The sequence below is a fragment of the Lichenostomus cassidix genome, chromosome 6 (assembly GCF_008360975.1).
Source record: "Lichenostomus cassidix isolate B80296 chromosome 6, HeHo_3.0, whole genome shotgun sequence".
Classification (NCBI taxonomy): domain Eukaryota; kingdom Metazoa; phylum Chordata; class Aves; order Passeriformes; family Meliphagidae; genus Lichenostomus; species Lichenostomus cassidix.
In genome coordinates this window covers 13,312,713-13,338,006 of record NC_139487.1, presented here as the reverse complement: position 1 = coordinate 13,338,006, position 25,294 = coordinate 13,312,713, and the positions used below count along the sequence as shown (strand labels likewise).

The 25,294-nt window shown below is 54.3% G+C and overlaps 1 protein-coding gene across 2 annotated transcripts in view; it reads left to right on the top strand.

Annotated features, from left to right (window-relative positions):
- SLIT1 (slit guidance ligand 1) overlaps positions 1-25,294 on the top strand; it is a 61,052-nt gene that overhangs the window by 10,714 nt on the left and 25,044 nt on the right. For both annotated transcript variants that reach the window (XR_014853186.1, XM_085065040.1), the window contains exons 2-4: positions 1,819-1,890; positions 2,179-2,250; positions 2,901-2,972. Coding sequence is in view for 1 of the 2 variants with exons in the window: in XM_085065040.1 (XP_084921166.1) it covers positions 1,819-1,890; positions 2,179-2,250; positions 2,901-2,972 (216 nt within the window). In the remaining variant the exon portion in view is untranslated. The remainder of the gene's footprint in view (positions 1-1,818; positions 1,891-2,178; positions 2,251-2,900; positions 2,973-25,294) is intronic.

Sequence of the window (25,294 nt, the reverse complement as noted above, 5' to 3'; positions counted from 1 at the left end):
TGCCTGCTGGCCGTACTGGGAGCCGGGGCAGCCCAAGTGTGGGTTTCAGTTTAATCACTGGGGCTGAGGAACCTCTATTCATTCCCGCTTGCATTCATCTGTGTCCTAGTAACGGTGCTCTCCCAACCTCCTTCCCAACACAGGCACACACGGCTGGATAATGGCAGGAGCCCGGCAATCTCGGCGCTGAATAGCGCTGTAATTACGAGGCTATAATGGCGAGCTGGAACTCATTAGCCATTATCAGCCGTTTCAGCAGGACAATGACAGCACCCCGGGGTGCGCGGCTGCGCTGGCTGTACCCGGTGGCCCTACACGCTGCTCGGCGGCCCCGAGGCCAGCCCGCCGCTGACCTTGGCCCCTCGCACGGCTGCAGAGCCCGGTGGAGCGAAGCTTTAGCTCTGGATGGGAATGATGGACTGTGTGTTCAGCCAGTCGTGTGACATGAGGCATTCCTGCTCCCTGTCCCGCTGTCAGGGCTCAGGAAGTTACAGACCCCCCGTGGTCCTGCCCAAGACCCCAACCTGCTCCGCGGAGGCACTCTGCTGCCTCTTTCCTTCCCTGGCTCCAGCAGCTCATCCTTCACTTGACTGCCTTCCCCTCCTGTAGTTTTTTCGTTTTCCACATGATTTTTGAGTTTGTGTTCAGTGCACGCAGTGTTTCTCCAGCACGGGAGCCCTCCCTGGGGGAGTCATCCTCCATCCCCAGCGTATGCCTTGGGCAGGTTGGTCTCATGGGCAAGAGGCAAACACAGCCATGCTTTGTGATGCCAATGGGGGTGACTCTCTCCTGCAATAGGAGGCTGCACAGAGATACCCAGCTCTGCACACTGTGGGTGCCGGGACTGATGGTCCTGCTTTTCCTACAGTAATCACATCTCGTGATGTGGAAAGGCACTGCAAAGCTGACTGCAAGGTGCAAATCTCTGCAGCTCCTCGCTTGATGTATTTTAAAGCAGGATAATCCTAGCAGGAGCACGCTGGAGAGTGTGGCCAAGGAGAGCTGGAGAAGGTGTAGCCAGCAGGCTGGGAGCAGAGGCTCTGCCACGAGTGTGTCCAGAAGTGGGACACATGTTGTCCTGGTGCTCAGCAGAGCCTGGGGAGGACTGAGACCATGGGGTGGGTGTAGGTACCCCTTATTTTCACCAGCAGGATGAGCAAGAAGGGGCGGCATCTCCTTTCTGGCTGGATTGCCTGTCCCTGTATTCATCCAGGGCTTTTGAATGAGAGAGTGATGCCACAAAGCAGCTTTTCCTGTGCAAGCATTTCTTGGCAGGTGAAAGTTGAATGTGGCTTATTCTCCAGGTAGAAGGTGTGAAATAGCTATGCACTGAACCGATTGTGATGCATGTAAGTGTCTTGCAGCTGGATATTTGGAAGGATCCTGCTGTTCTGAGGACTTTTGTTTGCTTTCTTGTTACCCCTGCCTTTTCTAAGCTGCTCTGTGTGTTTGGGATGACCCTATGAGGTGTTTTCTGCATTTGCAGAATGGGGTGATGTGCATCCCAGGGGGTGCATCTGGCATGGGAACAGAGAGGAGCCGGGCAGCTCCTGTCTCTTGTTGCCCCATGGTCCATGAAACAGGGCAGCTTACACACCCATGGCCAGCCAGACTCCTGTGTGCCCAGCAGTGCTGGTCATTAAGGATGAGGGCCATCTCTGGAGCCAGGGGCCATTCCTGGTGAGGGGCCACAGAATTGCACCAGCCACTACTGTCCTTTGGGCCCTGCCTGCTGTTTTTGGGGGGGTACTGGGGAGGCCCAGTGCCTGGCCACCTCGGGAATGCTTCCGTGCTAATTTCTTCCTCTTGTCTCTGCAGGGAGCTCAATGGCAACAACATAACACGAATCAACAAGAATGACTTTGCTGGGCTGAAGCAGCTCCGAGTCCTGTGAGTTCCTGGTGAGGGGCTGGCTGCCCCCACCTTGGTGGATATTGTACTTGGCTTGTGGCCCCTCTTAGGGCTGCTAGAGTTGCTCAGCCCCTTTCTGTGGGCTTCAGCCAGCAGGGCTGGAGGGTATTGTGTTGGGCTGAGTATGGTGGATGTTCAGCTGGGATAGAGTGGGAAGAGTTTGGGTTGTGTTGAGGGGATAGTGGGAATGAGGTGGCCCTGGGTCAAGAGAGGTAATGGGGGCACTGGGAACAACTTTTCCAGAAAGCTGACCCCTTCTCTCTGCAGGCAGCTGATGGAAAACCAGATCAGCACGGTGGAGCGTGGGGCATTTGATGACCTGAAGGAGCTTGAGCGGCTGTAAGTGCCTGGTCATGGAGGGGGGTTGGTGAGAAGCCACTGGATTTAGTTGCAGAGAGCATCTTTTCCTTTTTTCCTTAAACCCTAATGTATTGGAGCTGCCTGACTTCAAACATTTTCTCTTCTGCATGGCAGCGGTATTTTACAGTGCGGGAAGGAAACCTATTTCCGTTTCTATAGATCTTAGAGTCCTTTCTGATGCTTTTGAGGTGAGGAGCAGGTTAAACACAAATGACTTTTGCTGTATCAGCTGTGTCCTGTGTGTTAGCAAGGGAGCTGTAAGTTCTGGTCCAGTACTCAGTAAAATAGCTCAGCAGTTTAAAAATCCCAAGCTGCTCGAGCAAATATGAGGAGCTGAGCGAGCAGCAGGTTAAGAGCGCAGTTAAGCAGCAGTCAGCAGTTAACAGCTTGGAGTCCTCTCTGCATGTAATTACAACATTTTGAGTAGATCTATTAATGCCCCGTTGTTTGTCCCTGCCTGGGACTGTGGTGAGCAGGATGGGGGTGTCCTCGACAGGTGGGATGCTTTGCTCTATTGGCCCCTTTGAGTGAGCCAAAGCACCCAGCTGTGTCTGATGCATCCAGCTGGTATGCAGGTGGGGTCATTGCTTTGCCTCCCCAAACCCTGACCCTTTCTTCTTTCCCTGCAGACGGCTGAACCGCAACCAGCTGCACACTCTGCCTGAGCTTCTCTTCCAGAACAACCAGGCGCTGTCACGGCTGTAAGTACCCTCTGAGCCTGCGGGACTCCCCTGCCCAGTGGTGATGTGGGCTCACTTGGGGGACTGCCATGGGATTTGGAGGGGCACTGATGTCCTGGGAGGGTGCTGCTCCTGGGGGGTTGTGCTGGTGGTTACTGGTGTGTTGTCCCAGTGAATGCTTGGCACGTGGCAGGGGAATGCACCCTGTTTCTGTGCAACCCGAGCATGCTGCAAGGCGGGAAATGGACTATGCCTTGCTGAGGACCTGAGACTGGCAGTGTTAAAGATGTCCTTGTAGTGCCTGGGGATGTGGGATGAGGTGCTGGCAGTTTGGGCTGGATCTGGCATCGCAGAGTTGGGCTGTGCCTGCAGTGTCAGGTACAGAGGTGCTGTGAGCCCCTCAGCCTCTTCCCTGGGTGTGGATCATGGGCTTTGGAGCAGGGCTCCCTTATGCACTAGCCCAGGTTGTCATGACCAGAGGGTGAAAGAGGGTGTCCCTAAGGGGGTCACATTCTGCCCAGAGACCTCCATGGGGTACAGAGAGTCCCACGGCCCTGCTCAAGAGCTGCCTTTCTCTGGGTTTCTGGAGAAGGAGGGGGAAGCCCTGCTTGGGGCAGATCCAGCCCCTCATGCCTGCTGCCCTCTCCCCACAACTCTCTACCTGTCCCCATCCCTGCCTGTCCCTCTGCACCTGCAGAAACAACCCCAGGGACTGTCTCTTGCTGTGCAAGCCCCAGCTCCACCGACCTCTCTGTTCCTCCCTCTGTGCAGCAGCAGGCTGCCTGGGGAGGGCTGCTGCAGTTTTGATAAATATTCTCTTTTCCATATTGGCTTTCCTTTGCCTGGGGCTGTTTTGCTCAGGCAATGGTGCTTTCAGCAGTGCCAGCATTGTTCAAACAAAAGTGTTTACAGGCTCTCAGTTATGTCAGGCACTACATACATTGGGAAGGGGGCTGCGAGGAGGAGAGGGTGCGTGCCAGACTGGGGCTGGGTGCTCTCCATCACTCAGAGAAGCAGTTTACACTCTGTGGATTGGGGTGGTTGTAGCTGGGACATGAGCTTTCTGCTTGCTGCATCTTATATCTCCATTTATCAGCAGTGACATGAGGATGCCAGGTCCCTGCTGGGGCAGGGCAGGAATGGATGAAATAACTAAATGGACTGAGACATGCCCAGGACAGGTATGGCCATGCTGAGGCAGGCAGGCTGTGGCTGAGCTGTTTTCTTCCAATAGTGCCAGTGAGTCAGTCCCAGAGTCCAGCCTGCAGCGTGTAATGAAGGGTTAAAACGCCGTGTGGGTTGCCAGCATGGGATGTGTGAAGTGGTGGACAGGCGCCAAAGATGAGCCTAGGTAATGGCAGCTGATAGCACAGGCGTTCAATTAATTATCAAATGGCATTTGTTGAGCTCAGCTGTGCCATATCATGGAGCCAGCGAGGGCCCATCCTCCTCCAGCCGACCATTGCATAACAGAAACACGGGCAAGATAATTATTTTACAAACATTAAGGTTTCCTTTTTAATCATCTGTAGATTTTAATACCAGGCTCTTTCAACAAGCAAACCCTAACAGTTCATTGTGGAGATGCAGAAGAGCAGCATGTGTGTCTCCTACACATACAGTGTGCCCCTACACAGCCCCCAGGCTCGTGTGGAGCCAGGACTATGCCACAGTGTGCATGGGGCTGTACATACCACTGTGGGTTTAAGAGGGCAATGCAAGATGCTCCTAGCAACCACCTCATGCTCAGGTGCATTCAGCCTCTTCCTGTTGTTTTACTGCTTCCTGCAATGTGCTGTGTTTATTTTATTTCAAACCTATTCCCTCCCACCCTGTCTTGAAGCTGTTTTTTGGCCATCTCTGCCATGGCAAACTGCCTGGATACCAGCACCTGGAGCTTTTCTTGTTCAATCAGAGGCTGTGTGCACGGGCTCAGATTTTGCAGCTCCTCGACTATAGCTGGTGCCATGTCTTGGGGAGTTTTGATGCATGCTTGGAGCAGAGGGTCCTTGTGATGAGCTGTGGACTGGGGACAGAGGACACACTGAGCCACTCACCACCCTCCTCTGCAGCTCGTTGCCCCACACACATTGGTGAGGGCAAGGGTGCAGCACTGGGGTCTGCCTGGGGAGCACATCAGGAGCCAGTGCCCTGGCAGATAGTCGAGTTCTGCATTTGTGCGACAGAGCCCTATGTGCCAGATGACCTGCTGGTTCCTTTCCTTGAAGCTGCCTGTTGCTGAGGTGCTCAAGGATGTTTTGGGGGGATGGTGGGGCAGAAAGTGCCCTGGGTGGCTTGTCTAGGCACATATGCTGACTTAGCAGGAGGTGGGATCTGGACCAGTGCTGGTCCAGCCAGTGTGGGAGGTCAGAAGGACACTCTTAAATTGCTGCAAACCCGGGTCAGGCTACGGGGATATGAGTCAGTGGGGAACAGGTTTAAGCTAAATTGAAATCAGCTCTCCTTGAATGAAATTGGAGTCTCCCCGCTGGGCTTTGCACTTGTTTAACTGCTGAAATGGATCTGGGGTGGCCCCACTGCTCAGGACCCCCTCCCTGCTCAGAAGCAGGCTGGGACCTGTGCTGGTCTAGGAAGAGAAGACTCTTACCAGCACCATTTTCTTGCAAATCCTGGTCTCCAGACCACTTCCAGCAAACAGACTTGTCCTTGACCTGCCCACTGCAACCACCCATGGCTTCTCGAGTTCTGGAGTCCCTGTTAGGTCCTGTACTGGAAAGTCTTGAATTAGCAAAAATTGACTGAGTCAGGCTGAGAACTGTTTAGTTGGGAAATGGGGCTGTCAGATGGCAGCTAAAGCATAAAGCCAGGGGTGGATGCAGGAACTGGTGGGGGTTGCTTAGATGGGCCCTTGTGCACTGACCTGGATGCTCCTAGACATAGTCTTGATGCATCTTTTGCAACACATCAGTAACACAGAAGATGAATGCAAGCCTGTTGAATAAGGAGCGTGTGATACCCATAGAGCAGTTTCACACTGTACCTTTCCCACTGAACCTGATGAAAATTTTTCAGGAGCACAAGAGGAGTCCCTGAGGTTCAGATCAGGGTGGAGAGCTCTTTGTCCACCTCCTGAGTGTCAGAGCCTAATCCACGTTGGTGGTAATTTGTGGTCTCTCAGCCCGGCTCGAGCTTCAATTAGTTACACGGAACTTGGCTGTAAAGAGCATTTGTGCATCGGGATAATGGAAAGGGTTGGAGTTAAACCTGATCTGTCAGGGCTTAAATAAACTGGGGAATGGCAGGAAAGGGCCAACGGAAAGCAAACCTCAAATGAGGGCATGGGGGAGGTGAGACGCCTGAAGAGGAATGTTTTCCCCTTGGAATTTGGGAATATTGAGTTGACGCCTGCCCAGAGCCCATTTCGGTCTGAGATAGTCTGCGTGGGGGAGCTCTTTGGCAGTGGGGCCAGGAGGGAGGGGGACTCCCTGCATGGCCTCCCTTATTTATGTCCCCTGCAATGAGCGGATAACTCATTAAGCAGTCCCGGTGGCTGGAAATGGTGCTGATCTGAGGTTTCGCTGGAGAGCGCCTGACCTCAGTGACCCATTCTCAAACTGGGTTTAATTAAACTGTCAGCACTGGACAGAAGAACAAAGCTTTGTGGGCTCGGGGGAGAAAGCCAGGGTCCCCCAGCAGCTCACTGGGGAAGAGCACATCTCCTGCAAAGTGGAGAGCTGATAAAAAGATGGATCTTTCCTTGCATTGAGGATTACCCAGGCAAAAAGGTGACCTCTGCTATTGCAGTGCCCAGTTCTGGTCCCCAGTGCGCTGCAGCCATACACATCAGCTCAGCAATGATGCTCCAGTACAGCCCTGACACACACCAGGAGCCAAGGGGATGCTGGTAGACCTTCCTTCACCATCTCTCCCAAGCTGGCAGGAGCTGGGGTTTTTTTGAGTTTCCCAACAGCTCCCAACAGAAAAAGCAAGCAGAGTTTCTCTCTGCTCCACTGGGAAGAGTGGAGGAAAGATGAGAAAGGAGTTTTGTAGCACTCTCTCCCTTCTCTGCTCACCTCCCCTTAAAACCTCCTCCCGAAGCTATTTCTAAGCCCCTTTGGGGGTTCTGGATGGGGAATGCGAGGAGGAGAGAGGAGTCTGGGATGGCTGTAGCAGCAGGGTGAGGACAGAAATGCTGCGGGCGCATCATCAGGGAGGCAAAGACGTGGGCTGTTGAAATGTGCTAAAGGCAGCCAGGATGGCTATAAATAAATGGTTTTCTCCAAGGGAAGCTGAACTGATGCGAGGGAGGAGAAGAGCAGTGGGTGCTCAGCTGCGAGGAGCTTTGGGGAGTTGCTCCTGCAGGGGAGTCACAATCCCAGATGGATGTATCCCCACAGGAGTGGCTGCCCAGTGGTTTCCCTCAACAAAAGCTGCAGTAGCTGCTCCTTGCTCAGGCAGAGTGGGAGCTGAGAGAGGATGAGCAGAGAATAGGGGGAAAAAGGTCTTGTCTCCAGAAGGAGGGAGATTTAGGACATGGGCCACAGACTGTCAGTTTCTGTCGGACCTACGCCAGCAAAAATGGTGAAGGAGATGGTGCCACATCTTAGCTGGCAGCCAAGCCCAGGGGGAAGGGCTGCCATGCTGCTCTCAGCCTGTAAGGGCAGGGGCTCCCTGGAAACAGCATTAACATCTCAATCAGGGCTGGTGACTTTCTGAGCCGGGGACATGTGAAATGTTGTAGGAGCTGGGGGGATTGTCACGCTCCTGTGAGACTCTTCTCCTGCAGCCAGAGCCTGCAGAGGAATAGCGATGCTCTACAAGTGCCTCTGTCTGGGAGCTGACAGGGACCGGAGCTGGTCCAGACCCACCCTGGACCCAGAGTGTTTAAAGATCAGGGTGATGATAGAGTTTTGAGCTGTGTGGCAGAGAGCACCACAGCTGGGTGTGCTGTCTGGGTAGGAGAGACAATATTATGGCGAGCTCTGTGGCAGGCTCCTCACACCACCCCTGCATTTGACTAAACCCAGCCCTAATTGCCTTTAAAAAAGCAGGCAGGAAAAAATGGAGGGCTGCTCAATAACTTGAGAAAATGCAAATGACATCCTTCAAGAAGGAGAGAATCACAACCACGCGGGAGGAAGCTGTGAGCTGAGTAGTAGCAAAACAGGGTGACAAGTGAAAAAGGAGCTGTCAGAGAAAGGAATAACAAAACAGGCCCCGCTCGGATGGGGCTGGCTGTGCGTGGGAGGTGTTGCTTGCGAGACTGTACTAGTGACCGTTCCTCTTCAGGCTGCACCAGGAAAACCCCCGGATAGGGAAGGCAGAGATGGAGAAAAAAACGTGTGCTTGGTGATGGCTGGATAAAGGAGCGGCCCCGTGCCCCCGCAGTGGGTGGCCATGCTGGGAGGTGTGGGTGCCAGGTGGGGAGGCTCTCTGGGGAATGTGAGTACCACAGCTTTGCTCCGTCCCAGTGGGGGGGGACTTGCCTGAGCCCCGGTTTCAATTTAGTGAGGGATTTTTGGTGCCTGCCTGCCTGCTTGTTGGCTCCCTGGAAATGCTGTTGCTGTAGTGGGCTGGCTCTGGCTGTGCCCTGGCTCTCCTGTGCCAGACACCCGCCCACACCTCCCACAGTCGCTCCTGTTGGGGCTTTGGTTGAGGTTTGCTCCCTCCAGCGAGGTTTTGTGCTGTTTCTGGAGCTCGGCGAGTGCCCAGGAGCCTGCAGCCGCTGTGTGGGAAGGGGCCTGTGGGCACAGCATTGTGTTTTCATCTTCCCATGCTGGAGCAAGATTGCTTTGGCTCCCTGGGCACGTGCTCCTTTGCTCCTTGCACAGATGTGTATGTGCTGATATCCTCTGCAGAGGTCTGCAGTCCAAGAGCAAAGTGCCAAGGTCAGAGCAAAGAGCAGCTTTCCCAGAGCAAACTCCCTGCTTCCCCTTCCCCAGCATCCCTTATTTTGTCCCAGCTCCCCCTCTTAGCAGCATCCCCCTCCCCTTGCCGGGTGAGGGCCAAGTGTCCCCGCTGTCACCATGCCCACGTTTTGGACTCCGGGTGCCGTACCCCACCTCGCTCCCCGACAAAGCCCCTTCTGTTGGGGACAGAACAGGGCTGGGGGGGGGCCAGGCTGGGATGTGTCCCCCCGAATACCAATGAGGAGGGGCAGCGTGTTTACCCCTGTAGCTGGGGGGAGGGGGGAGCTGCGGGGTCTGTATGCTGCAAGACACCCCCCCACACCAGCCGGGAGGAGGGGGAAGGGGAAGGGAGGCCTCTCCACAGCCCCCGGGAACAAAGAGTCAGTGTGGCTCGTGACAGCTCTAAGGAAACGCAGGGAAACAAATGTGCCACTAATAGGTGGGGAGGTTACCTAGGGAAGGATGCTGCCAGGCGGGCGGACAGCCAGCCCCCTCCCCGGCGGGCTGCCAGGCGCTGAGGGGCTGTGGCTGGCACCCCCAGCCTTGGCGGGGCTCGGGGGCTGCAGCAGGGCCAAGCTGAGGCAGGCTGGCACGTCCTTGTGCTGCTGGCCCGTGGGGACAGCATCCTTACAGATACTTCTGGGGTTTTGTGCTGGGTGTCCCTGCTGGGAAGGAGCACCCTTGTGCTGGGAGCTGCTCATTGCCTGCTGCTCTCCCACTTCGTCCTCCATCTGTGAGGAGATCTGTGCCACAGATCTCAGCTTTTTGGTGGGGGGCCCCAATAAGACTCCCAGAGGGATCCCTAGTGCAGACAAGCCTCAAAAATTAAACACATTTTTAAGATCTTTTTGTATGTAAGCACTTTCATAAGCATTTCGGGAATTGACCCACAGTCTCTGGAGGCACAGGAGAGTTGGGGTGAGGGTAGCTACCATGCCCCAACCTGCAGACGAGTAGCCTCCTCCTTTGCTTCCCACCTGCCTGGGCCCCCTCCCACCAGGATGGTGGTGCAACCCCTGCACAGGGACGCCCCGGCTCTGTTCTGTGCCATTATCCTGCCAGCGAGCTGGGGCTGCCAGGAGTGGGCATTGCCAGACGGCTGCCTGGAGATAATCTGCCCCATTCCCTCCATGCACCCCGTTGTGCTCCTGACTCACAGCCGGCTCCAGTCTTCTGGCTGCTGAGACACTTCCAAGGTTTCCCTGGCAATGCACAGGGTCAAGCCCCATTCCCGGGGCTCTGTCCTTGAGCCACTGGTTCTGCTGGGCTCACCCTTGGTCTTGTTGGTCTTGGGTGCAGGCTTGGATTTGGCTTTTGTAATGTTATTAAAGCAAAGGGAGCTGAGTCTGTGGTGAGGTGCAGCTTGCAGCCCCTTTCAGCAAAGTAACCCCCCTCCACATGGCATCATGCAGAGCATCCCTGTTCAGCTTCCCAGTGATGCACTGGCAAATGGGATTTTGCAGCCCATGGGAAAAAGCAATGAAAAATCAAGTCTTCCTAAAGCTGAGCAGCAGTGCTAATTACACAGCTATTAAAACACGGGAATTATTTATTCCCTCCCTGCCTCACAGCTCATTGCCTGCATTGTCCCACATTCAGCCTTTGGCCACCTTTGCTCCCCTGAAAGAGTTAAAAGAGCATTTGGAGGAGCTGATCCCTTTGTCCATACATTTTGAGCACAGAATAAAGGCATTTCCTTCCTCCTGTTTTCACAGCTCAAATAGTAGAAGGGTTCAAAGTAATATTAAAGAACCGTGAGCAGAATTAGCCTCTGGTAATTTGAGTTCCACAACGCAGAATAAAAAAGTCTTATGCAGTGATTTGAGGCTAAGTTATAACTTGGTACCACTGCACTTGTATCCCACAGACATGTGAATGTGCAGAGCCAGGTAATTAACCTGCGTTTGCTGGTTGATCCACATGCAAGGAAACACCTTGCAAGTTGCAAGGAAACGTGCAAGGAAAATGATCGACGTCCACGTGCAAGGAAACCCTGCCAGCAGTGTGCTGGGGGTGGGTTTGGGGAGGTGGGGATTCATTTTCCAGATTCTCATCTGTGTTAAATTAATTATCATCTCAGGCTTTTCCTCACTTAACCAGCAAGATGCAGACATCTGTGGCTGGGATTCCCACCACCCTGCCAGAGCTCAGCAGAGCATGGATTAGGGGGTCTTACCAGCTGCCTCCCCCAGCCCCTCCACGGTTGTTGCACCCCCTTTTGCTCACAGAGGTTTTCGTCCCCATTTGTGTCTGTATTTCCCTTCAGGATAGGAAAAACTGGATTAATTTTTACTGCTCCCAAGGGAACTGTTGGTAACTGAAGACATCCTGCTGTCTTGTTTTCTCTAAACTGGGAGGCAGGAAATGGCAGGGATGGTTTAAAATGGTTTAGAATGTTTTCCTCACCCCTTCTTCTCCCTGTCTGGTCCTCACTGCCCCTCCAGTGGGGGAAAGCATTTGAGATAGAGCTGCTTGAGGAGAAACAAAGTGGCACACACTTTTTGCAGGCCCAGGAGCTGGAGAAGAGACGTTTCCCTGGGAGGTGCAGCTGGAAAAAGCCTGACTGTCCTCTTGAGTTTTTGGGAAATTGTAATTTTAGGATTCTACAGAGGAGGAGTGAGAGGTGTTAGCCATGTTGCACGGACAGAGTACTAAATGTGAAAAGCACAGGAATAACTCTCAAAAAGTGTCTCTCATCCCAGAGCTGGGAAGTTCTCCACCCCCAGACCCCTCCCATGGCAGAACTGGAAACAGGAGATCCTGTGTCTCTGCACACCTTCCCATCCCTGGTGGGATGCTCAAAGAGACTTTGGTCCATCTGGAAACCCCTGAGATGGGTGGGTGCTTCATTGCCTCCACTTTACCCTATCTAGGCTGCTTTTTCCCAGGGGGCACCATTGGTCAGTCACTATGTGACACACACTTGCAAGTTGCTGTGGCAACAGGGACTGGAGATGAGGGTTGGGATTGACCTCAGCATGGGACCCTTTGGGGATGTTTGCCTGGTGTCTGGTGATTCTTCATGCAGCTGTGTGTTTTGCTGGTGTGTGCCGGTCCAAGGCAAGAATGGTGGAAATGCAAAATGGGTGCGGGTTGGGGTGTAGGTATTCAACCCCAGAGTTACTCCATTGCAGCTCCTCTCCATTGCACAGCCAGGCTATTACTGTCCGGCAATTAATGCTGGCGCTATTAATTACTAACCATAAGGATGAAGCTGGGGCCGTGTAGCAGGAGTGGGGATCTGTGCTTGTGGGGTAAACAGGAGCAAGCAAGTGAGGAGTAGTCAAGGGGGCTGGCTGCATTCCCAGGACTCGGCGGTGTTTCCAGCTCTTGCTGTCTGACCGGAGGCATTTCCACCTCCCGGTGTTGTCGTCCTGCTCAAGCTCGCTTGTTCTCCTCCCCACGGGCTCAGCATGTTGCTCATTCCTGCATCCTACGATTTCACAGCATCCCCGCAGCCGGGTGCTAATGAGATTAGACCCAAGCTTTAAGATGTCTCTCTCTATCCTTTGCCATCCAATTACACAGCCTGCATGGTATCTGATTGCCTGCGAGAGGGGAGGACTGAGGCTGGCTGGATTGGGAGGATGCAGCTGGTCTTTCTGGGTATCAGTCCCGCCGTGCCGAGTGGTTTTCTTTCTTTTCTTTTCTTTCTTTTTTTTTTTTTCATTCCCCCCTTGGCTTTGAGCTGCTTCGTTTGGCTTTTTCATCACTTCTCGATGTGGCGGCTGGGCAGAATTTGTTTAAATTAGCTGCTTGAATGGCAGCGTTTGTGTGTGTTGGTGGGGGGGAGCTCAGACAGCACCAGAATGGATGAGGGGGATTAAAGGTGCCTAATGGGTTCCAGATGGGCATCCTGGACTGGGAAACACCCCCGCAACCCCAACCCCAGCCGGGGGCCACTGGTAAGGAGCTTGGGGTTGGGAGCCAGGATGCTACAGTGGGCAGCTGCCTGGTTCTCCTGTGGCAGGGCAGCTGCTCCGAGCATATGCCTGTGGGACTGGGATGTCGTGAGACTCCCTGGGTGCTGTGACTGCCCAGCCGTGCTCAGGGTGAGCAGGCAGATGCACTACAAGGAAGCACCTTCCCTGGCTGCCTGGGGGGCAATTGGCTCCACTCTCCCCACCACAGGCTCTGGGGATGTGGGACTCAGAGTTCGTGTGTGAGTCCAGCTTTCAGAGGTACCTCAGCTCCATCATTAGCTGACATTGCAAATACAGCTCACTGGGGCAGCACTACTGGCACAGCAGTTTCTGCTCTGCAGTCTTGGTTGCAATGAGGAATGATAATATTTAGGTTTTGTTGCCCTCCCCCTGGGGTCTAGAGTAGCTTGGGGCGCTCGCTCAGTCCGATGTCTCCACCACTGCAGATGTCAGCGTATTTTTTTGTATTTACAGATGGAAAACTGAGTCACAAAGACAGGAACTAAATTATCTGCATGGCCCTGCCAGTTGCATTTCCCAGATCTGTAGGGGTTAGAGACGTGGTGACAGCCCTGCCTGTCTCTCCAAGGGCTGTGCCTCCCACCAATGGCCAGATTTCTCCTCCAGACCTGCTATATGGTGCCAGGGCTGTGTGTTTGCAGCCTGTCTCACGGCAGAGCCTTGATTGGAAGCACAGCAGTCCCAAATGAGATGAAGAGTGTGGAAGTGCAGGGCTGCTGGGGATCAGTGTCACTGGTGGGGACCTCAAGGTCATTGCTTTTGAGTTTTATTAATGGCTGAGAGTGGGAGGAGGACATAAGCTGTGAGACAGTCATCTACTGGGAATATCACCTGTGCTGTAGGTCAGCACATCATTTGGTGGGAGATTTTGGCTTTTTAGGGGGAGCAGGACTGCAGAAGAGGCTAGGTTTAATGGAAGTGAGCATCGCATGGAACCTTTTGCTGTTGAAAGCTGGCAAAGCCCTGGTCCTGGTGGGAATGAGCCCACTCACTCCGAAACAGCTTTTTGTGAAGGCAGTGGTTTGCTCTGGTGTGTCCAGCTGCATCCAAGCAGATGGCTGAGCCAGGGAATGTGGCAAGGCTCAGAAGGGGCACCCACAGTCACACTCCCCATCCATGAGGGAGGTGGCAGAGCAGGGTCCTGTCTGGGTGTCAGGGGGACACACAGAGCGGTTGGGAAGTGCTGGCTGGCCTCCATCACCTGCTGACCCTCAACCAATGCTCTGTCAGCCAGCCCTCCCAGCCCATCCCTTGGCCCCACATTCCCCAACCCGGCTCTTGTTTCCTTCCACAAATATTGAGAAAATAAATAGTGCAGCCAAAAGGGGACATCCCTGCATCCCTCCACACACAGCTGCCTCCCCAGGGAGCTACACAGGTGGTGACCCTGCATTCCTCAGTCTGAGGGTTAACAGAGAGAAAGCAAATACTGGCTTCTCCTGGGACTGCTCCAGCCTGTGCCTGTGGCCAGGGCTGCCTCTTGCCTAAGGAAAGGGACTCGTGGGGCAGGCAGGTCCCCATCTCTGACAGAGGTGGTTGCACAAACATTCACCCAGGTAGCTCAAATTCCCCATTGTGGCCTTGAGCCTGCTCCTTAGGACAGGATCTTCCTATCCCCCATCCTTCTTGACTCTCTTCACCCTGGTCTTGTCTCTTAGCAACTGCCCCTGCCCAGGACCTGGGCTGTGTAGGGAGGGATGTGACACTTTCTATGCATCAGTCACTTTGTCACCTCCAGAGTGAGGGTGAGGTCGTTAACCCCCGCGGCACCCGAGGCACAGTGAGTGACGATAGAGCATCCCTGTCACACCTCCCCCCGGTGGCAGCCACTGCTCTGCCTCCGGCTTGACACCGATCCCTGCTACAATAACGATACGGGTGGCAATCAGGGAGGAATTAAAGGATAATTAATGCCAATCCACATGGAAAATTGCTCTCGTCAAACAAACCTGATATCATTTTTTTTGATGAGCTGACAAATTGGGTTGATAAGTAGCGACTGTGCTGACATGATATACCGAGACTTCTGCAAGTCATTTTACTCTTGCCTGGAGGATATTGCCATGAAAACATTAATATTCTGCAAAAATCTGTGTAGCATTTCTGACAGTATGCTTTGCTGGTAGAAATCCCTGGAGGTATTACAGTGGTCACCTTTCTGGCAGGGTACAGTGGGGATATAACAGTGGTGAACTTATGTTCACCATCTCTGCAGAGCTGCAGTGGTCTTGGAATCTTTGGTGGCAATACTGACTTTTGCCGACCACCCCCCAAGTGTTCTGGTCTCTTGTTGCCTGCTCTTTCTGTCTGGCAGCAGCTGAGGGTGAGTTGAGTGGTGTGGGTGATGTAGCTCAGGAAGAAACCACCTGCACAGTCACAGAACTCAGTTTGGGAGGAAACATGAGCCAATATGTGAAAGGAGCAGGTCTGGCACTGCTGACGGGATGCTGGTCTAGCGGGATGCTCCGCTTGAAACACCTGCACTGAAAAACATCCTCATGCAAGGTCACGCAGCTGGGGAAAAAAAAATGTAGGTCACAGCTACAAGACGGGGAGCAGTGTCTGGGGATGTGGTTACACTGAAAAGGACTTAGCAACCATCGTGTAAGCCTGCTGTGGGATGTGGGCTTCCAGCGCTGCAGCTTGGGGAGTGATGGATGTGCAGAGTAGCTCTGGGTACTGGGGAGTTGCCATTTTGGGGGGCAGCAGGGAGGCCTCTGCTGAGCATAGTTTCTGCTTCAGGGCCCACAGTTTAGAGAGATGTTGGGAAATTAGAAAGTGCTCAGAGAGGAAGTGTGGGATAATTGGAGGTCTGGAAAATCTGCCTTCCAGTGAAAAGAATTAAAAAGCTCAGCCTATTTAGTGTATGCAAGAGGAGGCTAGGAGAGAAATGTATGCCCATCTCTGCATACCTGCATGGGGAAAAGCCTGAGTGTAGGGACCCCATTAATTTTGTTAAAAAAAAAAAAAAAAGATAAAATGCGTAAAATCGTTCAATAGCTGGGGGCTGAAACTAGACAAATTCAGACTAGAATTAAATTGGTCTTTTCCTCGACAGAGAGCAATTAACCATTGAACACTCAGCTGGGAAGAGGTGAACTGAATGTCCTTTGAAGTTGCAAAGGAGACTGTACTTCTTTTCCCAATGGTGAAAACTGGAAGTGTCAGGGTTGGAGCAGAAATCCCTGGGAGGGCTCTGGCTCTGGGCTGAGTGCTCAGAGGTGTCCCAGTGATAAAGTGTCCCCTTCTGGGTGATGGATTACACCCCTTCTGCTCTCTCTCTCTCTGGGTACTGGGGACGTCAGTCCAGTGCCTCCAAAATAGGCCAGGTCCTTAATTGCTCTCAAAGCCCCCAAGCATCCCTGCTCTGTGAGGCTGGCTGAGCAAAGCTGGCTGCAGAGGCTCTTCTCCATGTGGGATGATGTGAGTTGATGTCTGAACAGGCACTGCGGGTAGGGATGGGGCTGCCACAGCCGGGGGGCTGCTGGAGGGGAGTTCCTGGCTGCCCCTGCTGCTCTCAGCCAGGCTGGGGGAGATCCACTGGCGCCGGTCTTCCCACGCTCTCCCCAGGGGATGCTCAGCCGTGGCCTTCCCGACCTCTGTGCTGCAATCCTGTCTGAGCATCTTAGGCAGAGATATATTTTACTAGCACTGTAAAAGAGAAAGACAGCTTTGCTCTAATTTTATGAGCTCCAGAGTACCTTGCTAGTTAAGTGATGGCTGAACTTTGCAGGGGCTCTGGCTTGGAGTTCACAGGGCAAATAGCGGTGGTGGTTGAAGATGTTTTCTCTTCCCTTCTCCTTTGCCCACCCCAACTGTTCCTCCTGTGCCCCCATCTCCACAAAGCCAGACGGGACCCGTTCCTCTCCCATTCCCATCCATTTGCAAAGAAATGCCAGCAGTGACTGTGACAGCAAGGCCAAAACAGAGTGCTCCTGGATTATCCCAGCTTGGGGTTTTCCTGTCTGTCATTGCCCAGAATTGTGCCTCGAACAATGAGAATGTGAAACTGGGCTGTGAATGACATGGCTCTGGGGAAGCTGCACTGTGGCTGCACATTTGGGGACACTTACAGAGTGTGGGGATGCTGCGGGGAGCTGTCTGTGCCCCCATGAGTAGGGCACTTGCAGCCTGCTGACCCCTGATCCCCCAGTTGTAGGACTGTCTTTACATCCTCTGGGATTTTTTGTGCTCCTGTCCTTGCAGCCTGCCACTGCCAGGCCTGGGTTTTGTGCTTTTGCTTCTTTTTTTTTCCCTTTATTTTCCAGCCTCTTTCACAAAGACACCTATTCTCCCCCCACCGTGCCCTGGGGATTTACACAGAAAGCTCACCCTCAACATGGCAAAAGAAAGGCCCGGGCGGCCCGGGAGAGGAAGCTCATACAAAATGTGGTGTGTGGCTCTTTGTGTCCTCTTTGTAATTCCTCTGCACAATGAACTGCCCCGGCCACCCACCAGCCCCGGGCTACCCCCAGGTGCCTCATCCCTCATGCCCCTCAGCGTGGCAGCGGGCAGAGATGGGGATGCGCCCTGACAGGCAGCCGAGAGCAAAGCCTTTGTGCTCAGAAAAGGGGAAATTTGGGCAGGATGGAGATCGCCATGTTCCTGCAGCAGCAAAAAGCCCCTTGCATCCCCGCTAACCCCCAGGCAGAGCGCTGGGGGTCCCTCTGGCAGAGCCCTTCCATCAGCCCCGCTCTGACGGCTTTTAACATGCTAATGACCCTCTCAAGGGCAGGAGCAGCTCTGTGTAAAACCCATGTTCAGCCCTCGGTCATGGACATTTGCTCGGAGACACAGTGTTAAATATTTATCCTCCCCGCCTCCCCCCCAGCTCCGCAGGCATTAACAATAGCGGTTGCAACCGGCCCCTTCCCCCTCACCGGGAACATGTGGCTCCCGGACCATGACAGCGAACGTTATCGTTTGTACCTGTGAATTATTGATAAGGTATAAGATAGTTCTTGCGGTGAAAAAATAATGAGAGGGAGAGGCTGCAGCCTGGCGGGACAGGCGCTGCTTCAAACCCTCTTCTCCAGGGGCCGAATGGGCGGTGGGACCCTGTTCCTGCTGAGCCCATCCACCAGCTGACCATGCCGGCCCTCAGCAGCGTGTGGCCAGCACCCGGCTGCCGTTGTGCCTGGTGACTCCTGTCGGCATGGGGCTGGCTGGCGCCTGTCCCCTCCTGGCTGTCCGCCGCCTTTCCCGCGGGAGGTGGGCAGCTGCCCTCCCTCCCCGGCCCCACGCTGCCTGAGCCACCCGTGAGCCGGGGACGGTCGCTCAGGCAGCTGCCCGCGGGTCGTGGGGGTGAGTGGGGATGTCCCAGCTCGGCGGGGCGGCTGCTCACCCCGCGGTGCCGCAGCGGGGAAGGGGCAGGTAGTGCCCGGCCCTGCAGACGCCGTGGCTCCAAGGAGCAGATGGGAGAGCCTTTCAGCTGGCAGGGCTGGAGGACTCAGAAGGTCTCCAGGGGATGAAGGAGGGAGAGTGGTCCTTGGCCTGTGGCTTTATGGCTACAGATACGCTGTCCCTGTGCCCTAATCTGTCCCTGCAAAAGCGGGGATGATACTGCTGAGTCCCTGGAAAGCAGGTGGCAGTCCTGAAAAGGGGTCAGTTCCCTGGCTTAGGGCTGTCCTTTGGCTGGAAGCTGAATGCAGAGTATCCATCCCCATAGCCATGTCCCAGTGAGCCCCTGTGTCTGCCAGGTGGGGTGAATCTGGGCTCCAGCTCTGCTTTGCAAGCCTCTGAGATGCCATGCGGGAAGGTGCAGATGGCTCAGGGGGATTTTGTCTTGGTGGCGTGGGCAGTCTAATTAAACTGGTTCAAAGCCCAGCTTTGATATACTTAGACCCTCAACACTGCTGTGTTTTGCAGGGAGAGCATGAGCAGGAGAGTCCAGGCATTAGCATGCAGATCTGGGCCAATCTGGGGCAACACATCTGCATCCCTGAGCCTGGTGGTGGAGAACCAGGGTCTTCCTCCCTGCCTAACCTCCCCAGAGTGCTCTTTAGGTTGTGTGCATAAGGAAGCATTGCTGAGAGAGGAGCATTGAATGGTCTTTCCATCAGTCTCAAAAGATGGGCTGGACTCCTGGAGGGGCCGTGTCCTCCCCTCTGCTGCTCCCCAGGGTGCTGCTTTTCCAGGTGTGCTGACACAAGAGCGAGCAGAAAATAGCGAAGGCTCGAAAGTGAGAATTAAGGAGTGTTTACAAGAGCACGTGTGTGTGCAGTGTGTCTGCATGCTGGAGGGAGTGTGGACATGGTGTGGTGGGCGAGGGGTTGCAGTGTGTGTATGAACACAACGGGAGAAGCTCCCAGGCAGGGCAGCAGCGTGTGCAGAGAGTGTCAGGCAGCGTTACCCTGAGTATGAGCTGCAGCATTGGAGCTGTAGCAAGTAAGGGGTTGAACGCAGCTCTTGCTCTCACTGCAGCAGAGCATCCCTGAGCAGGTGATTGATCCCGGCATTAGAGGCTCTGGGAATGTGAGCTCTTGTCTCCCCGCTCCCGCTCCCTCCCGCTCCCTGACTTGCCTCCAGCCGTGCAGCAAATACAGGCCAGTCCACTCGGATAGCAACTTTGAAGTGCGAATTTCAAACATTCTCTCTGTCCTTATCCCCTCTCCCGTGTCTGATGGGGTACACAGGGAGCAGCAGGAACACCAGGCACATGAAACAGCCCTGTTCAAAGCCTAGCACTGTAGCTCCCACTTGCAAGCCGAGTTAAGTTTACAGGCAATTACCAGGTGGTGTTCCCTGCCTTTGCTCTTGGCCTTTTCCTTTGCAAACTGCCTGCTCTCTGCTCTGCTTTTAGGGGAAGAGCCTGGCACCAGAGCAGACACAAACACCAGAGCACACAGACACCGTGTTGGGCTGGGCTCCTGCCTGCCGGTTAAGGTGGGCGATGCTGCAGCCCTCCTGTGCCCCATCCTGTAGTCCCCGTGGCTCCATCTCAGCACTGAATTGGGCTCACACCAAGCCACAGCTGAGTTCTGATGAAAAGAAGCTTTCTATGCAGGGGGCAAAGCAAAGACAGCATTATTTTGGTCCCCCACTCATGGGGACAAGATCAAACCCAAATCCTGTTTTTCTCCAGCTGCATTCTGGCTAGAGGGGTCAACGGGGATGGCTCATCCCTGCTGGATCCCAGGGTGCTGTGGGATGCTCACATGCTCAGCCAGAGCTGCGGCTGTGTGTGCACAGGGAGGATCCAGCCCCTTCCCTGTGCGAGGCAGAGGCAAGACAGCGCATGTGAACTCGACTTCACAAGACATCAAATGCGCTGTGGTTGGATGGAAATTGGCTCTTGGAGCTCCTTTCTTATGGCACGGAGCAGCTCCTGGCTCCTGCTCCCCCCTCGGCGAGTGGATGGGCTGATAATAGGAGGAAGCGCCTGCTCCTCTTCAAGCCACTGTGCCTGGGATCTCATCTCCAGGCTTGCCGACAATTTGCATTAATGGTTGCTTAACTAACCAGGAGCCTTCTTACATCCCAGTTGCCTTTGCTGGGGAGCTCACGTGGCTCATGGGGCAGCAGGACTGGCGTTTCTGGGCTATCTCCTTTGTGCTTCAGCGATCTCCAGTCCTCAGAAAAAAAATCCTTTGCCAGAAGAGTGGGCCCTTTTCCCAATTTACTTGAAAAGATGTTCCGGATTTCTGTCCAGCCAGGTCCCTGCTTTGTTCCTAAACAGGATTTCAGTGTGGGAGCTGGCTAATTTGCAGTATTTTACATATGTAATATGTTGTCAGAAATGCTTTTAAATGCCTATAATATTTAATTAGGAGGCAGATTTCAGCTTATTAGGCAGGAATGGGGCTGTCTAATTAGTTATTGACGATTTCATATCCATGAAGGTAATTAAATAAAAGCTGGAAGCAAGCTCCCATGCATGAATCCACCCCATTTTGGGGCTGCTCTGGGATGCAGCAAGGTTGGTGCTGGTTGTCTGGCCTTGGAGCAGCTTGTACCCATCCAGGGCTGCTGCAGGGCTTTCCCCCTTCATGGGAGCCATTCTGCATGTCAGGAATGCCCAGCCCACAGTCCCAGCTGCAGAAGGACATCTCCCACCTTGGTCATGTCTCCAGCCTCCTCTCAAGGCTCTGACACCTTCTGGAGCCTGTGACATGCTTGTCTCTCAAACCTGGTATTTTTGGTCTCAAAACTGATCTGGAATCTGACAAAATATGAATCATCCAAGAGATGTAAGAGCAGGCAGAGTCCTGGGCAGACTAGAGTGTATTTTTAGATGGCACGTGTTAGAATTTGACTGTTTCTTAGGGGAAAAAAGAGATTTTCAGATCTGAGTGCTCTGACCATGCTGGGAGCCCTGTCACTTACTGGCTTTGCATTGCACTGCTAGCCTTCCCATGGCAGCATAGGAAGGAGGATGAGGTCAGACTGTGCTGCACAGCCCCTGCTCACCTTTCCCATCGCAGAGGACCATGCTGGGGGTCCAAGCCCTGTGTCTCTTCATGAGCCCCTTCATCCACTGCTGGGAGCTCATGGCATGGGCACTCACATGCAAACAGGGTTGGCACCTCACCCTTCTGCTGGCCCCACACAGCAGCCATGGCTCCAGCAACACCTGGAGCCAGTCACTGGGGCACTTCCAGGAGCATGGGTGTCTCTGGGGACACCAGCACCCAAACTTTCATCTGTAACCCAGCCATGCTGCCATGTCCTTGCACTCATGCCAGTGATGATAAAATATATTCCTCCCCAGGCTGCCCTGACACAGTTCCTGCTGCATCTGGTGGTGGTCTGTAATGCCCTCACTGTGAGATAGCCATCCACCTCCCTCCAAGAGGGCTGATATCTGCCCAGCTGCACTGGTCTGGGTCTCTCCCCCTCTGTGGGGTTTGCAGCCAGGACCCCACTGTTCGGGAGATTTCATCCCCCCTTTTATCTTGGCAGTTGGAAGCTGGGGAGCCGATAATGATGAAGGAGTGTAAATGTCAGCAGGAAACCAGCTTCAATCAGAACTGTTAAAAATAAACCCGCTAGGCCTGCTCTGGCAGGGGTAATCAGCCTCGGCAGCTCCTCTCCCCAGGTCCTAGAGCACGAGCCACAGCCATGCTGAGCAGTGCTAGGCCACCCGACCAGTGCTGGAGGCTGGCTGCAACCTTGGCAGCTCCAGCTCTGGCCAGCACCTCCCCTGAAGCTGTGAGGAGCAACCCCCCAAGCTGACCAGGGTGAAGGGTCCCATCCCCTCTTCCCTGGCAACACGCTGACTCTCCCCTCTGTGAAGTTCCCCTCTGCAATCCTGGCTGCTCTTGAGCTCAATTAGACTGTGGCAGGAGTTGAGAACATGCAGATGACACAGTCCCCGGCTGTTCCAACACATCCACAGGACGAAGTCAGCCGTGGGCTCTTGGGCTCAACAGAGGTGCTGTCCCCATTGTGAGTCAGAGGCACTTGGAGCAGAGATAGGAGGTGCATTGTTAACCCCACAGATAATTAACATCAGGGCAGTTTTGAAAAGGGATGTGGGGCTGCTCTATCACTTGAGCTTTAATACAAAGATTGAAGAGCTGTGTGAGACCCCTAGGTGCCCTCAGACTCAGGGCCAGGGCTTTCCAGTCTGTGCCTTGTGGGCAGGTGCTGCTATCAAGCTTGATACTCCTCCAAGGCTCCATGCATGCATGGGTGGGGGAAAGGGAGGAGGAGCATCCAGATGTGCCTCCAGCAACTCATTTCTGCCTCCCCAAAACAAGGAGGGGCTGTTGATCCCCAGCACACCGTGGGGTGGGAGCTGCAGCTGTACTCACTGCCTGCAGGTAGAGGCTTCCCCAGACCTGTGGTGTGGTTTTGTGCTGGGGGCTCTTCAAAGAGCAGCTCCGTGGAGGGAAGCCTTGTGGGTTGGGATGCAGCTCTCAGTCCCCTGCGGCATGGCCATGACTGGCTGCTGCGCTCCCAAACCCACTCTCACGAACAATGTTACTGGGGCAAGGGCAGCCTCAGCTTGGGCCAGCCTTGTGGCAGAGCTTTGCTGCCTTCCAGCAGTTCTTATCCTGGCTTTGATGTGTGTCACGCGAGATGAAGTCTCTTCATCTGCCTGTTGGGTTTTCCCTGCAGTGTGTCCCTGGGTTTGATTCCCATGCTCGGGTGCTCTTGCACCCTGCACTCACTATGCCGTTTCCCATCCTCCTTTCCTTCTATCATGACTATTTCCTCCCAGCCCTGTGTAAAATCACATCTCTTTTACCAGCTCAATTTGAGATGTCCCACTGGCTCCACCCTGGCTGCCTTTCACCCTGCAATGCATCTCCCACTTCGCATCCCCCTGCCAGCCTCTCCCAAGTGCTTTCAGGAAGCCCCAGGCTATAAGACTTCAGAGTTTTACCTGTCTTAGTGCTAAGGCCAAGCATGAGGAGTGTGAAGGACCCTTAGTCATGTCAGGGCATCTCTCCAAGTTCTCCAGCTGTCTTGCAAGGTTCAGCCTCGGTTTCAGAACATCCTTCAGCCCACAGGGAGTTTGCTTTAGCTCTTCTTAAAGCTGGGGCCAGTTGCTGTCCCAGGACCTGCAAAGCTGAGGAGCAGCAGCACAGATCTGCAGCATCTCTTCTTGGCTCACCAATATCTGGGACAAATCTGGGACAGTCGGGATGCAATTCTCAGCTTGGCTCAGCCTCATTCACACCTCGGAGGAATCCAGGAGGGCTGGCAGGGCTGGCTTCACACTTATTAGCAATTAAAAGCCTCAGAGCCTGGGAGTCAATTAGCTCTGGGCTCTGCAGTGCTGCAAACCCAGGGGATGAGCCTGCTAGCGAGAGCTGCAGCCAACTCCCCACAGGGCTCAGTGCTGGCTCGCCAGAAGAACTATTTGCTTTTTCATTTACACCTTGGATGAGTGTTGCAGCATGGAGTTCAGGGTGTCTTCCCGGGCGTGAGCTGCCAGGCAGGGAGCACACACTGTGTGCTGGAGAATGTAAGGCTTCATGGTAGGCAGGGCTGGAGCCTGGCACTTCGCAGGGCATGGCACAGTCATGCATGGGGTCATGATGGGGTGAGGGGGGGTTGACCTTATCCTAACTGTCACAGAGCTACATGGGAGGGTCTTGCTGTGGCACACTGCTGTCTGCTGAGGTAGAACCACACATGGTCCAGCAAATCGTCTCCATCACCCCCAGCTCACTCTGTCCCAAGCTGTGGAGGTGCTGGGTCACTCTGATTTGCTGGGCATCCTGAAGCACATGGGTCTGTGAGTGCTGAGGTACTACGCTGTGGGCAGCAGTTTCCCTCTGCAGGGCTGGGGGGCTTGGTGTGCAGCCCGGGCGAAAGAGATGTTTCCATGCCTGTTATTTGTAGTGTGTGGGGGATGTGCTGGAAATGAGCTGGGCTATGCAGATGTGAAGCAGGTAAGGTGCACAGGCTGGAGGGTAGTGTGGGAGCTGGAAAAATGTGCTTTGGTGGAGGGTTCATCCAGGGATTTCCCACTACTAGAGGGTAAGGCAGAAGCAAAAACATTAAAAGAGGGAGGAGAAAAGACTTGCTGAACATCAGGGCTAAGGGGACTTGGAGGTGGTGAGAAGAAGGGATGCAGAAAAGCAGGTGGCTGTGCAGCGATAAGGCCAATGCCTAGGTGCATTGGCTCCCAGTGGCAGTGGGACAGAGGCTGTGAGCCAGGCAAGTGCAATTTTAACACTCAGTGTCCAGCCAGACACTTGCTGGAAGGAACGAATCCTCACCCAGCAGACAGTGGGAACCGGGCAAGATGTGTCAGTCACACAGCAGGTCCTTTTGCAGAAAGTGACAGGCAGGCTACGCTTGCAGGTGGGTTGCAGGACACTCCCCTGCTCACCCCAGGCTCTGCCAGACCACAGGGCACTGGACATAGATGGTGCTGTGTCTCTCTCAAGGCACTTTGGGATGACGGAGAGCTGATGGCCTTAGCCTCGTGCTGGCTCCCCTTCCCGCCGATAACGAGGTTGCAGGAACAAAGGGACACTGTGGGGAGGGGGCGGTGACAGGCACGCGGGGTTTGCAGCTTGTTATTTCACTTGTGTTTCCATTAAAGCTGCTGCTTTTAACTTGTTTCAATCTCTGAAGAGGCTCCAGGGTGTGCAGCAGATGCTTTATTCCCCCTCCCTCCCACCTTCCCCTCTTTTCCTTGGCCAGCTCCCCTTGTTCCCATAGCATCCCCCTTCCCACGGAGGCCGAGTCCCGCAGCTCTGGCATTGCAGTGCAGCCCACGCAGGAGCCGATCCTTGCTGGAGCTGGACTGCAGCCACTGCACAGGCACTGCCCTGGCAAGAGAGCTGCTCGGCAAAGCCCACGTCACACAAGTGCCCTCCCTGGGTAGAGCATCCCACTCGCAATGGACATGGTATGTGCCCAACTTCCCCGATGTCCAAACGTGGGGCTGCTGCTGTTACCGGTTTTGCAGGCACCCACATGCCTCAGCATCCCCCATGTGTCCCCTTGGCACACACAGACACCCTGGTGGCACCCTTGGGTGATACTAGAGAGAGTCAATTGCTGGTGCTCTGGTAAAGACAGTGGGTGATGGCATGGGTCAGCAGCGTCCCTTTGAAGCCACTGA